Source organism: Mirounga leonina, unplaced genomic scaffold, assembly GCF_011800145.1.
Source record: "Mirounga leonina isolate KUSES-001 unplaced genomic scaffold, KU_Mleo_1.0 Mir_96, whole genome shotgun sequence".
Lineage (NCBI taxonomy): Eukaryota > Metazoa > Chordata > Mammalia > Carnivora > Phocidae > Mirounga > Mirounga leonina.
The window spans coordinates 762,624-782,934 of NW_023270871.1; the positions used below are offsets into that span (position 1 = coordinate 762,624).

The 20,311-nt window shown below is 44.8% G+C and overlaps 2 protein-coding genes across 8 annotated transcripts in view; both read left to right on the plus strand.

The window, feature by feature from the left end:
- LOC118006401 (ankycorbin) overlaps window positions 1-9,482 on the plus strand; it is a 137,894-nt gene extending 128,412 nt beyond the window's left edge. For all 7 annotated transcript variants that reach the window (XM_034999031.1, XM_034999026.1, XM_034999027.1 and 4 more), the window contains 5 exons: window positions 1,616-1,734; window positions 2,397-3,932; window positions 5,128-5,277; window positions 8,600-8,665; window positions 9,263-9,482. In XM_034999031.1, coding sequence (XP_034854922.1) covers window positions 1,616-1,734; window positions 2,397-3,932; window positions 5,128-5,277; window positions 8,600-8,665; window positions 9,263-9,340 — 1,949 coding nt within the window. In that variant the 3' untranslated portion in view covers window positions 9,341-9,482. The remainder of the gene's footprint in view (window positions 1-1,615; window positions 1,735-2,396; window positions 3,933-5,127; window positions 5,278-8,599; window positions 8,666-9,262) is intronic.
- A 7,607-nt stretch (window positions 9,483-17,089) lies between these two features.
- Window positions 17,090-20,311, plus strand: part of LOC118006344 (tetratricopeptide repeat protein 23-like) — a 42,328-nt gene continuing 39,106 nt past the window's right edge. The window contains exons 1-2 of the mRNA XM_034998963.1: window positions 17,090-17,676; window positions 18,714-18,814. Coding sequence (XP_034854854.1) covers window positions 18,747-18,814 — 68 coding nt within the window. The 5' untranslated portion in view covers window positions 17,090-17,676; window positions 18,714-18,746. The remainder of the gene's footprint in view (window positions 17,677-18,713; window positions 18,815-20,311) is intronic.

Sequence of the window (20,311 nt, forward strand, 5' to 3'; positions counted from 1 at the left end):
GTACACTTGTTACATTGGATTCTTTAAAAACCATCCATTGTATTTTATTTTTTAAAAAATTATTTATTTTAGAGAAAGCCTGTGTGCAAGCAGGAGGAGGGGCCGGGGGAGAGAGAGCATCTCAAGCAGACTCCCCACTGAGCACAGAGCCCGATGCAGGGCTCAATCTTAGGACCCTGAGATCATGACCTGAGCTGAAACCAAGAGTTGGACACTCACCTAACCCAGGCACCCCTCCATTGTATTTGAGAAGTAATTTCTGTAGTTTAGAATTACAGTCATGCTCTCAGTCCTCTGGTTTATTCCAAACTCAACAGACATTATGTCAAGGGGACTCTATAAAGCTGTGGTTTAGGCACCAGACATCAGAAGTAAACATTTCTATGAAGAAATGTCATTTTGTATCCTTCCAAATTAAGAGTAAAGTTTTCATCTTTGCATTAAATGCCTGTGAGAAAATAATAAAATAATGGTAAAGAATGTAGGTCAGTGCTATTCAGATTGTGGTCTGTAAACTGTTGCCAGTCTACAGGAAATAAGGAGTTTGCACCAGAAAGCCATCCAGCGATACCGCTAAGCACACGGTTTTGTCCAGCACTTTTTTTTTTTTTTTTCCCATAGGAACACTGTATGAAGGAGGTGGTGTGCTGAATGACATTCTGGAATAAGGTTCTTGTCTCAGCACATTGAATAATAGCATTGCTTTAGATGCCATTTCAGCATGATAATCAGTAGGATGTCAAAAAGTGGTGGTTTACCGACAGTAGGATTGTGGGATCCAGAGGCGACCATTTCGTGGTGGGGTGGTCATCGGGTCATCGAATGCTGGGTCCTGAAAGATGCCTACAAGTGACCTAGCCAAAGAGATGCTGCAAGGGCAGTCGTATGCATGAAGAATTAAAGCAGCAGCTTTGTGTTGAGAATATAGAGGGTATGATGGAAAGTTTGGATCTGAGGAAGATGTGTTACTAGAGATCAAGGGCCATACACCTGAAAAAGTACATTGGCACCAGATGATGGAAGCCTTAACCCGAGGAAGCAGTCTGGAGATTAATTTTGGAGAGAGAGAGTGATTAAAGCACTTGAACCACAGGACTGACCCTATCAAAGCGCATGTTTCAGGAAGATTAGCCTGAGTAAGGCGATATTTTTACTACGGAGAGAGAGAGAGAGAGTTTCGTTACAGTGCTGTTTGCAGGATTTCCAAGCCGGGTGATAAAGTTTGAACTAGAGTAACAGTGGTAGGGATAAGAAGTAAACCAGGATATTTCTAAAAGGATTCACAGAAATGAGACTTACTAGGCATGGGAGGAACAAAAAGCAACCAAGGTATGATACTTAATCAGGTGAATGGAAAATATATGAACAAATCCCATCAGTTTTCGGATGAGCTTGTATGCGTCCAGGCATCTGGTCCTGTGCTGGGAATACCCCAGGAAGGAAACCCCAGGACCCGAGAATTGCTGTTTGTCTACCCAGCTGCTGGAGGCTTTCTTTCATAGTCAGGACCAGGAATAAGCCCTGGATTGGGTAGAAAGGGACTTGGTTAAAGGTCAGAGAAAGACTGGTTTAATTTTTTTAAATATTATTTTAAATTGCTTTTCACTTTTCCAAGGTGCTGATAGCTTATTGGATATAAGTTCTGAAGCTGACCAACAAGATCTTCTTGTCCTTTTGCAAGCAAAAGTCGCTTCTCTTACCTTACACAATAAGGAATTACAGGATAAATTACAGGTGGGTACAGAGATTGCTACCACGGACTCTTCTGTAGTGTGAGACTATGGGGTTTTTTCAGGTTAGTCAGATGATACTTTGTTTTAAACATCTCCTATAGTTTCTTCTTTTTTTAATATAGTTAGCCTCGAGCATTTTACGGTTTCAAATTATCTGTTGAGAAAGGAGGTATTCATTAACTACATTTCTGTAAATTGCTCAATTGGTCAATTATACATAATTATATGCTTAGTCTATGTTATAGATGACATATTTGTATATGTGCGTGTGCATGTACAATGACCCATTCATTTAGTAGAGCTGATCATTTAGCAGATTTAAGAACTTAAATAAGAAGTAGCTGTACTAATAAGCCCATTGCCCCTTTCGGCAACTGGAATAATATAAGCAAAGGAAAAATTATGAGTCAGAGGCTTTAGGGCCAAAACAAATCTTGTGTTTTTAAAGTGGCACACATCAGCGGTCCTAATAGAGCACACAATAAGCTCAGAGTCATTAATCTGCCTCTCATGTCCCGGACCATATTTTGTCATGGGGCAAGAGTACACATAAAGGAACCCTGTGGCTCTCCGATACAGAAGCTCTGGATTTGTTCTCTCCTTCCAGTTGCTTGCTCACCTGACCACATCTTTGGTGCCATTTCCTTCTTGCCTTTTTCCCAGGCCAAGTCACCCAAGGAGGCAGAAGCAGACCTGAGCTTTGAATCCTACCATTCCACTCAAACTGACTTGGTTCCACCCCTGGGCAAACCTAGTGACACCTCTCCCCCAGACTCCAAATCCTCTCCACCCGTCTTACCACATTCCTCGAGTAAATCCACTTGCGACAGCGATGGCCGAATTCAGCAACTACAAGAGATTTTGCAAGACCTGCAGAAGAGACTTGAGAGCTCTGAAGTGGAGAAGCAGCAGCTCCAGGCCGAGCTCCAGTCCAGAAGGGCCGAATCGGTGTGCGTAAACAGTGCGGAGATTTCCGAGAACAGCTCCGACCTCAGCCAGAAACTGAAAGAAACTCAGAGCAAGTACGAGGAGGCAATGAAAGAAGTCCTCAACGTGCAGAAGCAAATGAAACTGGGCCTCGTCTCGCCCGAAAGCGTGGACAGTTATTCGCGTCTCCAAGAGCTAAGGATCACCGAGGAGGAAATAGATGTGCTAAAGCAGGACCTCCAGAATGCAGTGGAAGAAAGTGAAAGAAATAAAGAGAAGGTGAGGGAGTTAGAAGAAAAACTTGTAGAGAAGGAGAAAGGTATGGTCATCAAGCCTCCCGTGGAAGAATACGAGGAAATGAAAAGTTCATATTGCTCTGTTATTGAGAACATGAATAAGGAGAAAGCATTTTTGTTTGAGAAGTACCAAGAGGCCCAAGAAGAAATCATGAAATTAAAAGATGCCCTAAAGAGTCAGGCGACCCAGGAGGCTGGGGACGAAGCCGGGGACATGAAAGAGGCCATGAACAGGATGATAGATGAACTCAACAAACAGGTGAGTGAGCTGTCCCAGCTGTACAAAGAAGCCCAGGCAGAGCTGGAGGATTACAGGAAGAGGAAATCTCTCGAAGACGTAACAGCTGACTATATCCATAAAGCGGAGCATGAGAAACTGCTGCAAGTGACAAACGTATCCAGAGCTAAGGCAGAAGAGGCCCTGTCCGAAATGAAGTCTCAGTACTCAAAGGTGTTGCATGAGTTGACCCAGCTCAAACAGCTGGTGGATGCCCAGAAAGAGAACTCTGTCTCCATCACAGAACATTTGCAAGTGATAACCACGCTGCGGGCTACGGCCAAAGAGATGGAGGAAAAAATAAGCAGTCTCAAAGAGCACCTTGCAAGCAAGGAAGGAGAAGTGGCAAGGCTGGAGAAACAGCTCCTAGAAGAGAAGGCCGCTATGACGGACGCCATGGTGCCCAGGTCTGCCTACGCAAAGCTCCAGTCGTCGTTAGAAGGTGAGATGAGTGTGTTGGCCTCAAAACTGAAGGATTCGGTAAAAGAGAAAGAGAAGGCCCATTCAGAGCTTACCCAGATAAGAAGTGAGGTGTCACAAATGAAAAGGGAAAAGGAGAATATTCAGGCTCTCTTAAAGGCCAAAGAGCAGGAAGCAAATGAACTTCGTCAACAATTCCAGGATGCTCGGGAAGAACTGGAAGACATGAAGAGACAGTCGGAGAGCTCTTCCAAACTGGAGGAGGATAAAGACAAGAAGGTTGGTGAGATCGCATTGCTGTCCCATTTCTAGCTAGCAAGCCTTTACCACAGTTAACGTTTTTAGCGTTGGTTAGCACTGATCTGTTGTGAATGCACAAAAGCTCTGCATGTGACTCCATCTGTCCCCACGGCCACATTAAGAATAGTAGGTGGGACATTTCTGTTTAAAAAAACCCCACTGATTGTCTATCAGTCCCCTTATATTAAAGCATTTTCACATGTGCACATATTTTCCCTTTTAAAATGATTTTACAGAAGCTCTGCCAAGTGGCAGGGATCAGAAGTGAACCCACAAACTGAAAGGCATTTGTGACCCGTCTTGAACTTCAACTCTTACGGAATCCAGAAAGATTCTTCCATCATATGGAAACCTAAATATTCCCAGGCTTAATCCTGCTTCCCTAAGCTCCAGGAGCTTTCCCCTGAGTCCGTGGAAGAACCACCCTCCCTGGCCCTCATTGGCAAAGGTGGATAGGAGGGGAAGGCAGGGGTTGGGGGGAGCAGGTGAGTAGAGAGGGGCTGGGTATGGCTTGGAGGAAGGAGGAAAACAAAGGGGGCAACTCGGAGAATAGTGCCGAGCCTGAATCGGCTCTGCATCCCCAGTCCTCTGGGTCAGGTGTTCCGAAGGGCGCTGGTCAGAGCACTGTTGATCATTTATTCCTTTAATATAATGAAGATTTCAAAAAGAGCTTCCAAAGCCAAGGGGGCAGGGATTCGGAAGGCAGAGGCTGGGTTGCGGGGAGTTGTGTTTACTTTAAAGCAAGATGTCCAGAGAAATCGGGGTTCCTAGAACTTCTTCCAGACTGCCTGTGTCAGCGCTATTGAAGAGGGCATAGCTGTCTCCAAATAAAGGATGCCTAAAATCCTGGTTCTGATTTATTTTTTCAACAACCCCCCCTTTCAGAGTGAAAAAGGATATCAGTGCCATAGCGTTTGTTACCCTCATGCCTCAAAGCACAAGATTTAATCCGGGGACCTTATTTGAATATAATGGCCTTAGAGGGCCAGGTGGGCTTGCTGATTTTGTTACCTATTTCATTTTATGGGCTTTCTTTAAAAAATAAAAAAAGAAATTGTTCCAAAGTCTCGAGTCCCAGAGGCCAACGAGGGGCTCTGTTCAAGGCTTGGAACGCTCTGGAATTTTGCTTCTGCAGGCCCTTTCTTGCCTACTGATAGTTTTCCTTTCTCGCCAGATCAATGAGATGTCGAAGGAAGTCACCAAGTTGAAGGAGGCCCTAAACAGCCTCTCACAGCTCTCGTACTCCGCGAGCTCATCCAAGAGGCAGAGTCAGCAGCTGGAAGCGCTGCAGCAGCAGGTCAAACAGCTCCAGAACCAGCTGGCTGTGAGTGGGCTTCTCTCCCTGCCTGCTGGGGGGTGGGCCGGGCAGATTATGCACCAGCTCAGCTGGAGATGGGGGGGGGGGTGCAGGTTGGGGTGAGAAGAGTCCCAACCTATGGGAGTGGGGCTCCGCAGAGCAACTGACTGAAGACTTCCAGGGTGAGGGCGGGAGGAGGGCGTGGTGGCATCCCCGGGCGTCGCCTGCATCGAGATGGGTCACCCGGACCTCTGAGAAGGGAGGAATTGGCAGGACAGTGGCGCAGGCTTCGTGGTTACGCATCCACTAACTGTTCACCCCCTCTCCGTCTTTGTCCCACGGTCATTACTGTCTCTGGCAGTGGCGAGAACTTTTTCTTATTAGGGGCCAGGATCTCTGATAGGTGTGTATCTGTGCGTCTGAAGCTGCTTCTTGGCTCCTCTCCTTATTTGACCTGGGAAAGTCCTCTCGTATCTGTATTTATTTCCTATGGCTATTGTAACAGACCAACACAGACTTGGTTTTAAAAAAAATCTGTACTCTTAAAATTCTGGAGATCGGGGCGCCTGGGTGGCTCAGTTAAGTGTCTGGCTTTTAGTTTTTGGCTCAGGTAGTAATCTCAGGATCCTGGGATGGAACTGCATGGGGCTCTGTGCTCAGCGCAGAGTCCACTTGTCCTTCTCCCCTCCCCCTCTGCTCTTTCCCCTCCCCCGCATCGCACTCGCTCACACTCTCGCTCTCTCTCAAATAAATGAATAAAAATCTTTAAGAAAACACTCTGGAGATGTTAAGTGTGAAATCAGTTTCACTAAAGGCAAGGTATTAGCAAGGCTGGTTCCTTCTAGAGGCTCTAGGGGAGAATCCACTTCCTTGCCTTCGCTAGCTTTTAGAGGCCACCCAACTTCCTTGGCTCATGGGTCCTACCTCCAGCTTCAAAGCCTATCACTCCACCCCTGGCTCTGCCCTCCCATCTCCTCCTCCTCTTGCTTCTCTCTTATAAGGACCCTTGTGATTATGTTTAAGGGATACCCAGATAGTCAGAATAAACTTTTCCTCCATCTCAAGATCCTTAACTTAATCACAACTACAAGGTCCCTGTCACCATATAGGTAACATTCCACAGGTTGTGGGGATTGGAGCGCGGACATCTTTGGAGGGTCATCATTTCACCTCCCACAACATTTGTGAAAGTTTTAGTTGACACGGGGATGTTACATTTTCCACGTGAAGCCAAGGGTTAGTCTGTCCTGGACTATCTCTAGTTCCCATTGACAAACAGGACCTAGATTGTAAGACTTCTTCAGTATAGACTCGATACTGGTGAATTCAGGTTTCTGCAGTCCTTACGCTGGCTGGCCACAGAGTACAAAACTAGCTTTTTTTGTGTTATCAGCTCTAGCAGTGAAGGACTGATCAGGGGAGGAGAAGAAGCTCCCTGTTGTGTTGTGCAGGTCATTTTTCTGATGAAGCGGTTATCACACACTTATAGATAAAATGCTGGTGGTTCATACAATCATTTTTACAATTTTCAACACATTTAATGAATATTCTACAAGGCGCTAATGATCTAAAAGTGAGTAAGACACAGTCCCCACCTTCACCGAACTTATACTCAATGACTTTCCATATTTTCAGTGTGGTCAGCCTCCATTGGTAGAGAGTTGTCCAACATGTTCCAGGCATACAGAGGAAATGTCTCGAAAGGCTTTCCTGCAGGAGGTGATGCTTGTGCTGAGTCTTGAAGGGATAGGTCGGAGGCAGCAAGGACTGGGATGTGACATTTAGATGGCCCTTGGCAGCCTCGGCAAAGACAGACCCAGTGGAGTGGTGGGATAGAATCCGGACTGCAGTGGGCTGTCCTAGAGAAGTGACCAAGGAGCCAGTGTCTGATGGGCTGAAGATCCACAGCAGGAGGCAGGGGAAGCCTAAAGTACATTTTCTGGAAAGAGAGGAGCTGGTGACCAGAGGGTGAGGTGCTTTCTTTTGAGATTTCAGAGGTAATGATAGAGGCAGGTGAGAGTGTATGGCTGGAAGGAGGAGGAGCAAGTCATTGAGGTGGACATTGGGGAAACTGAGACCGAGGTGTTCAGGCTCATGCATGTGGGTATCGCCGTCATCCAAATGATGACAGATACAGGGATGGAAAGGAGGACAATGACCAGAAGATGAAGTTTTAAATAATTGAATGGAGGTATCCAAAACGTGAGAGGAAGCAACACAGAGGGAGGTCCTAAGCCCACCTTCTAATGGTGTGACCTTCAAAGGACTGAGGTTTCAAGGTTGTCCTTGAATAGGAAGGACATGTCATGTTCTGACACTCATAGGAAGGAGGTGAGAAGGGTATTGATGGACTTTTGTAGACTTTGGAAGTGATCTATATATGATAGTCTCAATTTTTATCATGAAATAGGAGGAAAACCATCTCCTTAGAAAAGTTCAGAGCTGGGTGAAGATTCTTGAAATAGTTACTGAGAGGAACTGGAATAATAACAAGGAGAAACAAGCATGAACAGCTGTACTGAGGAACCAGTTGAGATTGGTGCCACCACCCTGTTCGTCTCCTGGGTACTCTGACAGCTGAATAATTGAGCTCCCTGGGGACTCTATGACTGGCCAAATAGTGAGAAACCAATAGCTCCTTTTATTTTTTATTTTTTTTAAGATTTTATTTATTTATTTGACAGAGAGACACACAGAGAGAGGGAACACAAGTAGGGGGAGTGGGAGAGGGAGAAGCAGGCTCCCCGCGGAGCCTAGGATCATGACCTGAGCCGAAGGCAGATGCTTAACGACTGAGCCACCCAGGCACCCCAAATAGCTCCTTTTAAAAGAATAGATTTTTTAAAATTAAATCAATATTTGGTTATTGTAGAGAAGTTGGAAAATACAGAAGACTCTGGAAAAGTTTCTGTAAATAAAAATAGTCCATCATCCAACCACTCAGAGATGGTCACTTTTAGCATTTGGTATGTTTCTTTGCACCATTTATTTTGTGAGAATGTGTCTGTGTATTTGCATAAGTAGGTATACAAACATTTTTTGCAACAAAGGTGGGATTATGTAATAACTACTTTTTCATGAATTTTCTCCTAGAGTTGACATACCAAAAATATGAAATCGGTAGATTTTTTCCCCTAAGAATATCGACAAGTGTTTCCCTACAAATAGTGACAAATGGTCAGAAATATACAACCCAGTGAGCCCACACCAATTTTAAAAGCCTCATATGCTAGCATTTGCTGGAGGAAATCATTTGGGTAGCATTTGGCCACAGCTTTCTTATAGTTTTTTGGTTTTGTTCTTTAAAGGTCTCCTAAGCTCTTAACAATGTCAAATCATCTCTTTCCAGGAATGCAAGAAACAACACCAGGAGGTCATATCTGTTTACAGAATGCATCTTCTGTACGCCGTGCAGGTATGCTAACAGCCTGTGAAGTGTCTGGGCATCCTAAAGAAATACCACAGCAGATGTCACCCAAACTCCCATCGTTGAACTAGTAGAACAAATGAAAATTCAAGGAGAATCTTTTACATTGAGAAGCTTTAAAATGCTTATTGCTTTGCTCTGGATTTTGTCAGGAGCCCTACACCATGGATGGAGAGCCGCCTCATCATTTGTTGAGAAACGAAGGAGGATGTGGCTTCCACCCCCACCAGGAGGAGGAGCCTAGGCTTTATTTTCAGGCGTGCCCATATTCTTAGAGCAGTCAGCACGGTCTCACCGCATGACTCTTGGTGGCTTGGCTAGCTGGGCTCACATTTGCAACTGAGACCCAGAAACCCTTTGCCTGGAGGCTCTGGTAGACCCAGCCTCATCCTCCAGAGGGAAAAGAGCAGGGCCCTCTCTCTCAGTCCCTCATAGAAATGTGGGGATCGATAGGGCTAACATTCCTTTGGAAGATCTAGGGGCAAAGCCAAGGGCTTCATCTCAGCCAGCCATCACATTCCCTAGGGGTCAGACCGCCAGGACTCAACTTGGGTTCTAATGATTGTCTTTGTTTGAATTTCCTAGGGCCAGATGGACGAAGATGTCCAGAAAGTACTGAAGCAGATCCTTACCATGTGTAAAAACCAGTCCCAGAAGAAGTAAAATGGATTCCTTGGCAGGACACTGCCCCCTTGTTGTCCATCTTTGCATTAGATCTGGAGTTGTTGGCAGCCACTGCCATTGTGTTCACTCGTGGTCTGCGCCGTGGCCTCGCAGAGCTTTTTCCCTTTCCAAAGGCAGCTTTCTGAGGACTAGGCCCTGGGGGAGACTGTCCTCAGAACCGCTTAGAGACCTCAGCAGCCAAGGTGACACACCGTGTTACCCCTTCAGACTCCGGAGCTGGGGTCAGCCACACCCGGGGGTGTGGTCCTGGTGCTGTCAGTGGGCACCCTCCTCCGTGGCTGACCGGCTGAGGGGCTTTGTGGTCCCGGAGGGATATGCTGAGACCTGCGCTCCACGTGGCTTTCGTTCCCACACTCGGGCCGTGCCATTCAGCACCGGAGGGCTCTTTTTGCCTTTGGTTTCCAATCCTAAAACACGATTCAACTTTTGGCCAAATTAGTCTGGCACTAGTTATGTGGTGCACGCTGAAGAGCCTTTATTGTGATATCCTGTGGATTTTAAAAACTCTCATTCCATCATTTCCCCCCATCTGCCTTATATAGCTCATCACGCTCCTTGGTCCCATGGTGTGATGAGACTATTCACTAAAATCTGAAGTTGAAAAACAAAAGCAAATTGTCCTTAGAAGTTCTTTTTAAAGCAAACTGTTGACATAGTGCAGATTTTCTATGCAAACTGGCCTCCTGCTGTTATCCGTGAAGCTCAGGAATCCAGACTTTTGTGTTCAACGAGGGACAGTAAACTGCGTGTTTACAGCCAAAAGAAATGCCTCATGGTTCTTAACCTCAATTTTTTTTAAAGTGTTTTTTTTTTCTCTACAATATTTTTATTGGCTCTTAAAGATGTTTTCGTAGCTAAACCCCTAAATAAGTGAAATCTACCTTAGACTCTATTAACAAAGTATTTTTAGGTAACCGTGCTTGCGACTTTTTTTTAAAGCCTAACTTTTTCTTCAGAGTTTTCCGCTATAGCCAAGGGTAGTTATGTATTTATTCCTTTTCCAAACTCAACATGAGCTCCCACCGGTATCCCTGGACGTTCTGCCATTGTGTCCTTAGAACTGTAGCACATTTCTGAATACGGTAAATCCTCCTGTTACCCACTGAGTATTTTTGAATGCCCCAGCGCTACCAGCGCCTGTAAAAATGATGTCTGGAAGGACTGTTAGTACCGATCACTTTTCCAATGTTGGAACTAAAAACCCCGATATGGTACACATGACGGTGCATGGCAAAGGTCATGGGGGAAAGTATTTCTGTTCACTTTACTTTCAGGTTAAAAGTGTTTTTGAACTTGATCGCAGCTTCCTTATGGCATTGTTCTTAAGGAGGAATGTCAGCTGAGCATGGACCTCTCCGAGGTATATAACGGAAAGGGCCGAGGCCTGCCCTGACAGGGCCCACGTGCCTTTGGGCCGCCTGGGCACACAGGGTGCCAGGCTGTTTCGGAGGATGTGTTCATCTCTATTGGATGAGGACCAAGGACAGCAAAGCAAAAATGGCTTTCAAGCTTGGTGTTACTTTCCGTAAGTTGTGTATAGTTCAGCAGTTTCGAAAATGCTCCAAAGAAATGTGAAAGGACTTTTTGTCACAGCCCTTAATACAAGCAAACCCCTCCTCCTGCCCCCGCACAGAAATGCTGCAGAGTATAAAACTTGAGACATTTTGTAGGACGCCTGACAAAGTGTAGCCTTTTATCTTGTTTCAGGATGCATATTTATTTTAAGTACTCTGGTTAAATATTGAAAAGTTATATGCTGTAGTTTAGCATTTTTGCCTTTGTAATTTACGGAAGGTATTGCAGAAAATAAACTTTTGTTTCATTTTGCATCTCTGTTGTTGATTCTTGGCGCATTCATAAGCGTATGTGTGTGGCTTCCCAAGAGCAAGTCAATAGCGCCGGGGTGTGATGGTGTTTTTCGCCCAAGTCACGCGCAGTGGCAGGCAGTGGTCCACAGTCTCTCACTCTCTGTCACCTCCTTGCCATCTCGTAGCATCTTTAATCTCAGACTTTGACTCCCCCTTCCACTTTAGATGACCCCTGTGATTACATGGCGCCCACCCAGATAACCTAGGAGAACCCTTGTTTAAGGTCAGCTGATTAGCACCTCAGCCCCAAGCATCAGCCCCTAGTGGGCAGCTGTATCCTGGCTCTTCAATTCAAAACTGCCCCTTGGTTGTCTGTAGTCTTTGTAACCATTTGAAAGCTTCCATTAGATAGTTTTTTCTCTTCTTTCCTTTTTTGAAAAGGTAATACATGCACATGCTAAAAAAAAAAAGTCAGATACCTTCTATCAACTATCACATTACAAGAATAATTCATTCCTAAAAAACTCTTTAGGGTGAATTCTCACAGGTTGAATCATAATTAAAACACCAAACGACGGGGCGCCTGGGTGGCTCAGTCAGTTGCACGTCCGACTCTTGGTTTTGGCTCAGGTCATGATCAGGCTCTTTGCTCAGCAGGGAGTCTGCTTGAGATTTTTTTCCCCTCTGTCCCTCCCCGCCTCTAAAAATGAATAAATAAATCTTAAAAAAAAAAACAAACGACAATGAAATGGGTGCAATTATTTAAGTAGCTAATATTCTTCATCATAATACAATGGGCCATCTCCCTTCACTCACAACACGGTTCTCCCATGTCGGCTTCAGCTCATCACTACACACCGTGCATGCTTAATTGGATCTTTAATGCCCCCTCACCCCGAAAACAAAAGATAAATCAATGAAAAGAATAGCAAATGGCATATGAAGTTATTAACTATTTTAAGTTATCAAGTGCATGCACCCTGTGAGGAGAACTTACTTCAACCGAGGCCAACCGTTCAACTCAGAAGATGATTTCTTGGAGAGACACCACACTCAGCTGGGCATTTAACCGAGCTACATCCAAACCAGTCTTGGGTGGAAAGAAATGCTTCAGGCTGAAGCTGGGGTATGAAAAGAAACTCCCAAGACTTGATGACTAGGTATCAACTGAAATAAACTGAAAATAAATCTCTCTCCTTCCAGTCCTTAGTTTATCTCTCCAGAGGCAACAGCTATTCAGTTTCTTGGATGACCTGAGACATTCTATGTCTATGTACCTGTAGGCATGTATTTAGCTTTCCCCTTTAAATATAGAAGCGTACTTTATACACTCTTCTGGATCATACTTTTAAAGATACTTAAGGGGTACCTGGCTGGCTCAGTTGGTAGAGCATGTGACTCTTGGGGTGGTGAGTTCAAGTCCCATGTTGGGGGGAGAGCTTACGTAAAAAAAAAAAATACTTAAAATATCTTGGAGAGATTGTTCTCTGTTGGCACACACATCTAATTCTTTTTAACTGTTGCATGGTATTTCGTAGTACAGTTGTGCTGTATTTTTAGTTCCTTATTGATGCTTCCGGTCTTTTACAGCCCTAAAAATGATGGGATGACTGTCCTTTGTATAAACATCTCTATGTACACATGTGAAGACTACTTGAATAATTTTCAAACTGCCCATTTTCGCAATAACGTCCATCATGTGCTACAAGAATGCAGAGAAAAAAAAGAGTAGAATAGTGCCTGCGTCATCATATTGTGTGAGAAAGAACGGCCTTTTTCTTCACATTGGTTGAATAAGACTCCTCAATTTGTTTCCCTTACATAAACTTGAAGACAGACTGCAAAGCCTTTAATAATTAAACCCACCCATCTTCAGATAAACACATGACATGCTGTGTGGGGGAAATGCTCCCAGAACGTGTCAAAGCACAACCTTGTGCAACGTGGCATAACTGGAATGCGGGGTGCTGACAGCAGCAGAAACACTCTCCAGCAAAGACGGGGGTGCTGCTTCGTGAGCAAAGTTAAAAGGCCGACTGAAGGCAAAGAGGGGGCTGGGCAAAGCAACAGACCAAGGCACTGAGTAGCAATTTCTGCTCCGCTCAGGGCCAAGAACTCAAGCATGAGAGTTGCATATTTGTGAAAAAAATCGAAGGACAAGAGCTCAACTATGATGGCTGCGTTAAGGAGGCCATTGGAGCCCATGGGTTGAGAGAGCAATCGTTGGGGGTTCCAGCAGATGGAAAGGCTCCTCGGAAGAGTAAGTCCCCAAGAGAAAGGGAAGGGAAGGGAAGGGAAGACACTCCCACACGTTCATTATAAACCAAGCCCCCAAATGGGAAGAAACAGTATATATTCAAGTACTGTGACTAGATGTACCGGATTACAAATGGGGAGATGTGTAGGGGAGAGAAAGGAGCAAGACACTGCCAAATAATGTAAGCTTTTGAACAGGAGAAGGATAGGTAGTAAGGGTTCCCTATGTCACTTCTGGATGTTTTTAAAACCTAAGCAGATTAAGTCAGGTTAAATACACTGAGAGGCAGTGTTAACAGTGTATTTACCTGTTAAAGCAGGAGTCAAGAGTCAAAGATTTAAAGATGCTGGATCTGAAGATGGAAAATGAGGCCACAAAGCAAGAAACGCAGGTGGTCTAGAAGCTGGAAAAGGCAAGAGAACAAAATTCTCCCCAAGGGCCTCTAGAAAGAATCGGCCTTGCCCACACCTTGTCTCTAGCCCAGGGACAGCCACTGCAGACTTCTGACCTCCAGACCTAGGACATAATAAACTTGTGTTGTTTTAAGCCATGAAGTTTGTGGTCATTTGTTATAGCAGCAATAGGAAACTGATACACATACTAAGGGGCCAGAATCTCTGCTACTGGAGAGTTCCTGAAGATGATTCCAAGTTTCTTAAGTGTTATTGGACATTGATAATAGGCCAGATACTGTGTTGAATGCTAAAGGCTTGATGGTGAATCATAACAGCTCTCGCCCACAAGGAGTTCACAGCTGATCAGATAGGGCCTGCCACCTAGTAGGTGTTCAGTACTCATGGGTGGGTGGGTGGATATTTAGATGAATGGATGGCCTAGAGCGCCCTGTGTGCTTTGCTCCTTTGCTGACCCATTCTTCTGTCTCATTCTTAATTGCCCTTTTGTTCTTCCTTGAACCCACTCCCATCTCAGGGCTTTTGTACTTGCTGTTATGTTAGAATGTTCTTTAATTTGATGTTTGTATATTTGCTCCCTCATTTCCTCTGCTCAGTGCCACCTTGTCAGAGAGGCCCTCCTTAACTACACTAGATAAGTGATGTCCACATCACTTTCTAGATCCTTCATCTGGCTTTTTCTCCAGATAATTTGTTGCTTCCATGGAAGATGGTTCACCCAGCTGAGGGAGGGAGGGAGTCCTAAAATCCAGCCCACCCTCTGTTCCCCTTAGCAGGGGCCTGAGTCTGACTGAAGGAAGAGGCTTTTTTTTTTTTTCCCCCTAATTCACACAAAGTTGTTGCTTACTCCCCTGGCCCTGTGCCTTTTTCTAACTTGCAGAGACATCAGACTATTTACTAGTAACCCTGCTTTTCTTCACCTAGTAGAATAGAAGCTCCAGAAGAGCAAAATCTTTGTCTGTTTGTTCACTGTTGCTTCCCTAACGCTTAGAACAGTATTGGGCACATAGCACATATTCTTCAATATGCATTTTTTTTTTTTCTGGGGGGATGGACAGATGCATGGGGAGTGTGAGAAACTCACAAAGTGCCAATATAATTGTGAGTGTCAAGATGAGACTGTGGATGGGATAGTATGGGAGCTCAGAAGTAAGGTATCTAACCTTGTCTTAAGAGGAGAGAAAATGTGTTTTAAGAAATTACACAGTCCAAAGGAAAGTTTATTTGATTTCCTTGTCCTTAAGTTTCACAGTTCTTGCGGTTAAAATAATTCATTTATTTGGGGATGGAAGAATCTAGAAGTACCCTGTACACATGCTTCCTTTAGGTGATTCTGCAATAGCAGTGCTTGCCTCTTCTACCTCAGGATCAAGGAAGGGACTGTGTGAGTGAACATACACCATAAAAGCAAGATTACTAGCATCCCATTCCAGAGTTATTAAACAAACCTAAAGCACATTTACCTGTAACTAAGGTTTATGTTTGGGGACAGGGTGAATATGGCAAGGCAAGGGAAAAAAAACAGCACACAGGTTTGGAACTCTGAGAGTTCAACATTTTTTTAATTTGACTTCTAATTTTACAGGTGAATTGTTTCTGGTCAAAGCTAATTATTATTATTATTTAAAGCTTTTATTTATTTATTTGAGAGATAGGGAGTGAGAGAGAGAGAGAGCATGAGAGGGAGGAGGGTCTGAGGGAGAAGCAGACTCCCTGCTGAGCAGGGAGCCTGACGTGGGGCTCGATCCCAGGACTCTGGGATCATGACCTGAGTTGAAGGCAGACGCCTAACTGACTGAGCCACCCAGGTGCCCCAAGGTCAAAGCTAATTAAATGGAGGTGGAACCAGACTGTCATTTTTAGAATGGGAATTCAGTGCCTGTTCTGGTACCTCACTTCACAATGATGGGCAGAAGCTGGTGTTCAGGAACCAGAAGTTACATTTCATATACTTAGAAACAACCTCCCAGCCAATTCCTAAAATGAAAACATTAAAACTTTTCAATTTGATGAAGACGAACTTAACAAGGGTAAGGGGAATCAGTGTTAGAGAACAGGAAACCAGTTCTTCCTTTTGATCCCCATATGTGTTAAGTATTGTTCATAGAGTCACAAAAACCTGCGGTTTGCCACCACAGAATCCTGGAAATTGGGAGGGGTTGTAGAAAGCAAGTGGTAACAAATACTCTCATTGTGTGAGCAAGAAAAGTGAGACTCCACACAGAGTCAAAACCAGAACCCTGAAATCTTGAAGCGGAGTTCATTGCTCTCATCCTTGTTCCAGGTTGGGAGTTCTCTTAGGGAACAGAATAAAGGGGGTGGGATCCTCCTAAAATTCTGGCGCAGGATCTTGAGGGCACAGATTTAAACCTTAAGTTAAAATGCGGTTCAGGTTTCACTTAAGAGAAGCAAACTCATTTAAATAGCTCCTCCAACCTAACTGCAGAAAGTCTATCTTGGCATTCTTGGATCAATAGCAGACTTCAACCTGGAACTGGAAAGAACAAACACCAAATGTAAACACCACCTTTCAAGTTCTTGGTAAATATTTTCCTTCTCTCTCTACAGAACCTGCTTTTTTCCCCCTTTTTTTAAAAAAACGAGGACATACCATCTTCAACTTGACTTGTCATAGGCCCCTCGTTCACCGTAGGGTTTGTGATAACACCCTTCCGCACAAGGCTGCGGAGCTGGTGCTGTTGGTTTGCGTACTGACCCCAACTGCCCTGCACCTGTCAGATCTGAATTACTGTTATCATTGTGAATTTCAGGCTCCTGAAGAGGAATGGTATAAGAATACATGCTGCATGGGGCGCCTGGGTGGCTCAGTTGGTTAAGCGACTGCCTTCGGCTCAAGTCATGATCCTGGAGTCCCGGGATCGAGTCCCGCATCGGGCTCCCTGCTCGGCAGGGAGTCTGCTTCTCTCTCTGACCCTCTTCCCTCTCATGCTCTCTCTCATTCTCTCTCTCAAATAAATAAAATCTTAAAAAAAAAAAAAGAAGAATACATGCTGCATAAATTAGGGCTATGTGGTGTTTGCTAAATGTGCCCCACCCCTCGAAAATATTGTTGGAACTGCTAATCAGTAGTAGAACTAGTGGTTCATTCCTTAAAGTACTCATTTCGGACACTCCGCTTTCCTGATCAAGCATAGCTCAAATCTTACCGGGAGAGGAACCACAGACGGTGCTGACACCATCAACAGTTACATCTGAGCCTTTCCTCTCCAGTCCGGAGAGCCAGAACACCGGGGGGGCTTCGGGGGTGCAGAGTGCGCGGAGGCGCCCATTTAGTCCGGTACGCCGCAGTTTTAAGTAGGTGGGGTCCTGGAGCCCGGCGCCCTCTTCCATCCTGCGATGGGATTTCTCTCCGCTTCCGGCATCTTCATGCCTGAGAGCTAAAGTCCTTTCAGAAAAACAACAGGTGACCATGCAACCGCAGGAGAGGGAAGTTTGGGGACGAGCCCGAGGCTGAGCGAGTCACGCCCGCGGAGACCGGAAAGCCCAAGGGTGCTGCAGAAGCGCCCGGGAGTGGCCCGGGGATTTTCCGGGGCCGGAAGTGCCCCGCGTCGCCATGGCTACAGGCGCCGACGCTCCCGGCTCCGTCCGCGGCGTTCCGTTCCCATGGCAACCCCATTGTCTCTCGAGCCGGAACCCGGGCTGCCCGCGCGCCAGGCCGACCGCGCAGAGAGCCTCGCTTCCGCCAGGCGCCTGTGCGGCGCCCTGAACGAAGTCCGCCGAGGCCAGGACGCTGACGCCGCCCGAGGAAGCCGAGCGCTCCTGCTGAGGGAGCCAGGAAGGCTAGTTCCGGGGCGTGGCTTCTCTGCCCTCGGCCAGGTGGGCGGCCCAACCCCTGCCTTGCTGCTCCCCGCCAGTGGTTTTCGAGTTGGAGCCTCTGTGGCACCACCCGCAAGAAAGAAGCCTCGGGATGCTCACCTGGGGCTCAGGATGTGGCTCAGGGTTTACGAAGTTGCGGTGAAGGGAAGAGGGAAGCGCTTTGCATTTGAGAGAGGGGCCAAAGTTTGGTAGTCTAATTTATTCAGGACCGTATAGCACCTCAAAGAACAGAATTTAGGAGGTTCGGAACTCAAAACTCCTCGCCCTGGCCATAGTTTTGAAAGTAGAGATTAGAAAGAAATTAATCTCCTTCTGGTGTTTGGATTGTGGATGTTCTGGAGCCTGTGTCAGAGAGAGCTACTCAGGGCTCAGATGGGAAGGAGTGACCTTCTGCAGGGTGAAATGAGGAGCGACTTGGTGGGTGTTAATGCTCAGTGCAGAACTGTGCATTCGATTTAGATTTGATTTAAAGGGAGAGCCATGAGAATTGAATTTCACAAATAATTATAAGTCAGATGTTTGTCATGAGGTTTCAGTCATTTCCCCCCTCAGCTAGGGACAATACCCAAACAGACGCTTGTGTGTTCCTTAACTAGTACCTCCTATTAAATGGTGGGTTGGCCCTAGGGCCAAAGAGAAGAATTAACCAATACGGTGGCTATACTTCATTTAATGCTTAGAACTGGTTGCTTGGTTGGATCCATCTGGCAAAAACAATATCTGACTTGAGTAGGAGAACATAGTTTTGATGATTCGGGAGCTGTAAATATACTGGCTTTAAGGGGGTAAAAAAAAAAGTCAGGGATTTTGGAGGTACTCTGGAGTAGGAATTAGGGGAAAGAAATTTAATTCAGAGGTTTAATTTGACAAATACCTTTAATTTCTGCCTTCTAGGTGTCTCTAGACATGAGTGAGGATAGTCTATTTATGGATTTCAGATGGGTTATGTATTTGGGCAGTTTCAGTTTAATGTTAATAGCATCCAACAGAGGGAAAATAGAACAGACTTCTAAGCCTTTTTTTTTTTTTTTCCAAAGCCAACCTGACTTGTGATTCTTGGTAGGACGAAGATGCAAGCCAGCCCCATCCGCATTCCAACTGTCAGCAGTGACATCGACTGGGATTTCTGCTTCCACCTGTAAGTACCACAGAACCTTGACATCACACTCAGTCACTGGCCTGGAACACCGACCTCCCCCTTAAGGCAAACCTGGGCTGCGGAGCTTTGCGTGCATATTATGTAGAAGAGAAGGTTGAGCTTCTGTGGTGTGTTTTAATAACGATTCTGCTATACAATCCATTTGTAATTGTGCAACCTGTGTGAGAAGGAACATAATTGTTTTTTCCTAACTGAAGGGAAATTTTATTTATTTATTTATTTTAAAGATTTTATTTATTTATTTATTTGACAGAGAGAGACACAGCGAGAGAAGGAACACAAGCACGGGGAGGGGGAGAGGGAGAAGCAGGCTTCCCGCTGAGCAGGGAGCCCGACGCGGGGCTCGATCCCAGGACCCTGGGATCATGACCTGAGCTGAAGGCAGACGCTTAATGACTGAGCCACGCAGGCGCCCTGGGAAATTTTATTTTTTATAGATAGGTTAATTATACCAAGATTGATAAAGTCATGGAGAATTAAATATAACAAAGATAATGAGTAAATTAAAATTGTTTTATGAAATAAAGAGACAATAAGTAAAACTTTCACATCATAATAGCTAATACTTATTGAGCAAATACTTTGTGCCAGGCACTAAGTACTCACATGAAGTCATCTATTGCCCCAACATCCCTGTACTGCTAGTACTATTATACTATTATAATTTTATAGCTAAGGAGTATGAATCAAAAAAAGCTTAAGTAATTGGCCCCAAATCCCACAGCTAGTGATTCAAACTGGGCGGCCGGATTGCAGAGTCAATTCTTTAACCATTTTTCTATACCAGGGTTTCCCAACCTTGGCACCGTTGACATTTTGGGTGGGCTAACTCTTTGTTGTAGAAGGCTGACCTATGCATTGTAGGATGTTTAGCAGCATTTCTGGTCTCTACCCAGTAGCTGCCATTAGCACCGTCCCAGTAATAACAAACCAAAATGTCTCCAGACATTGCCAGATGTCCCCTGGGGCCAATATCACCCTTGGTTGAGAACCATTGATCTATACCAATGCTATCAAACAGGAATATAATGCAGGTCACAAATGCCAGCCACATATGTAATTTAAAATTGTCCAGTAGCCATATTAAAAAATAAAAAAGAAATAGGTAAATTGAATTTTAATACTGTATTTATCTTAATATATCTGGAATATTTTAAAAAACAAGTAGTGAAATATTTTATATTTTTTCTTCATGCTAAGTCTTTGAAATTCAGTGTGTATTTTATACTTATAGCACATCTCAATTCAGATTAGCCACATTTCATGTGCTTAATTTTAGTCGTTTTGTACCACCTCATAAAATATCCTGAGGTTAAGGGTTGTATAACTTTAAAAATTGAAGTTAAGATGTAGCGTTCACGGTAGAGTATCTTGGAAGTAATCAGATAATTCATATTTATTATTACTAGTCTGAATTCATATTTATTGATAGCAATATATAGAATAAGTTATAAACCTGGCAAGACAGACCTTTCA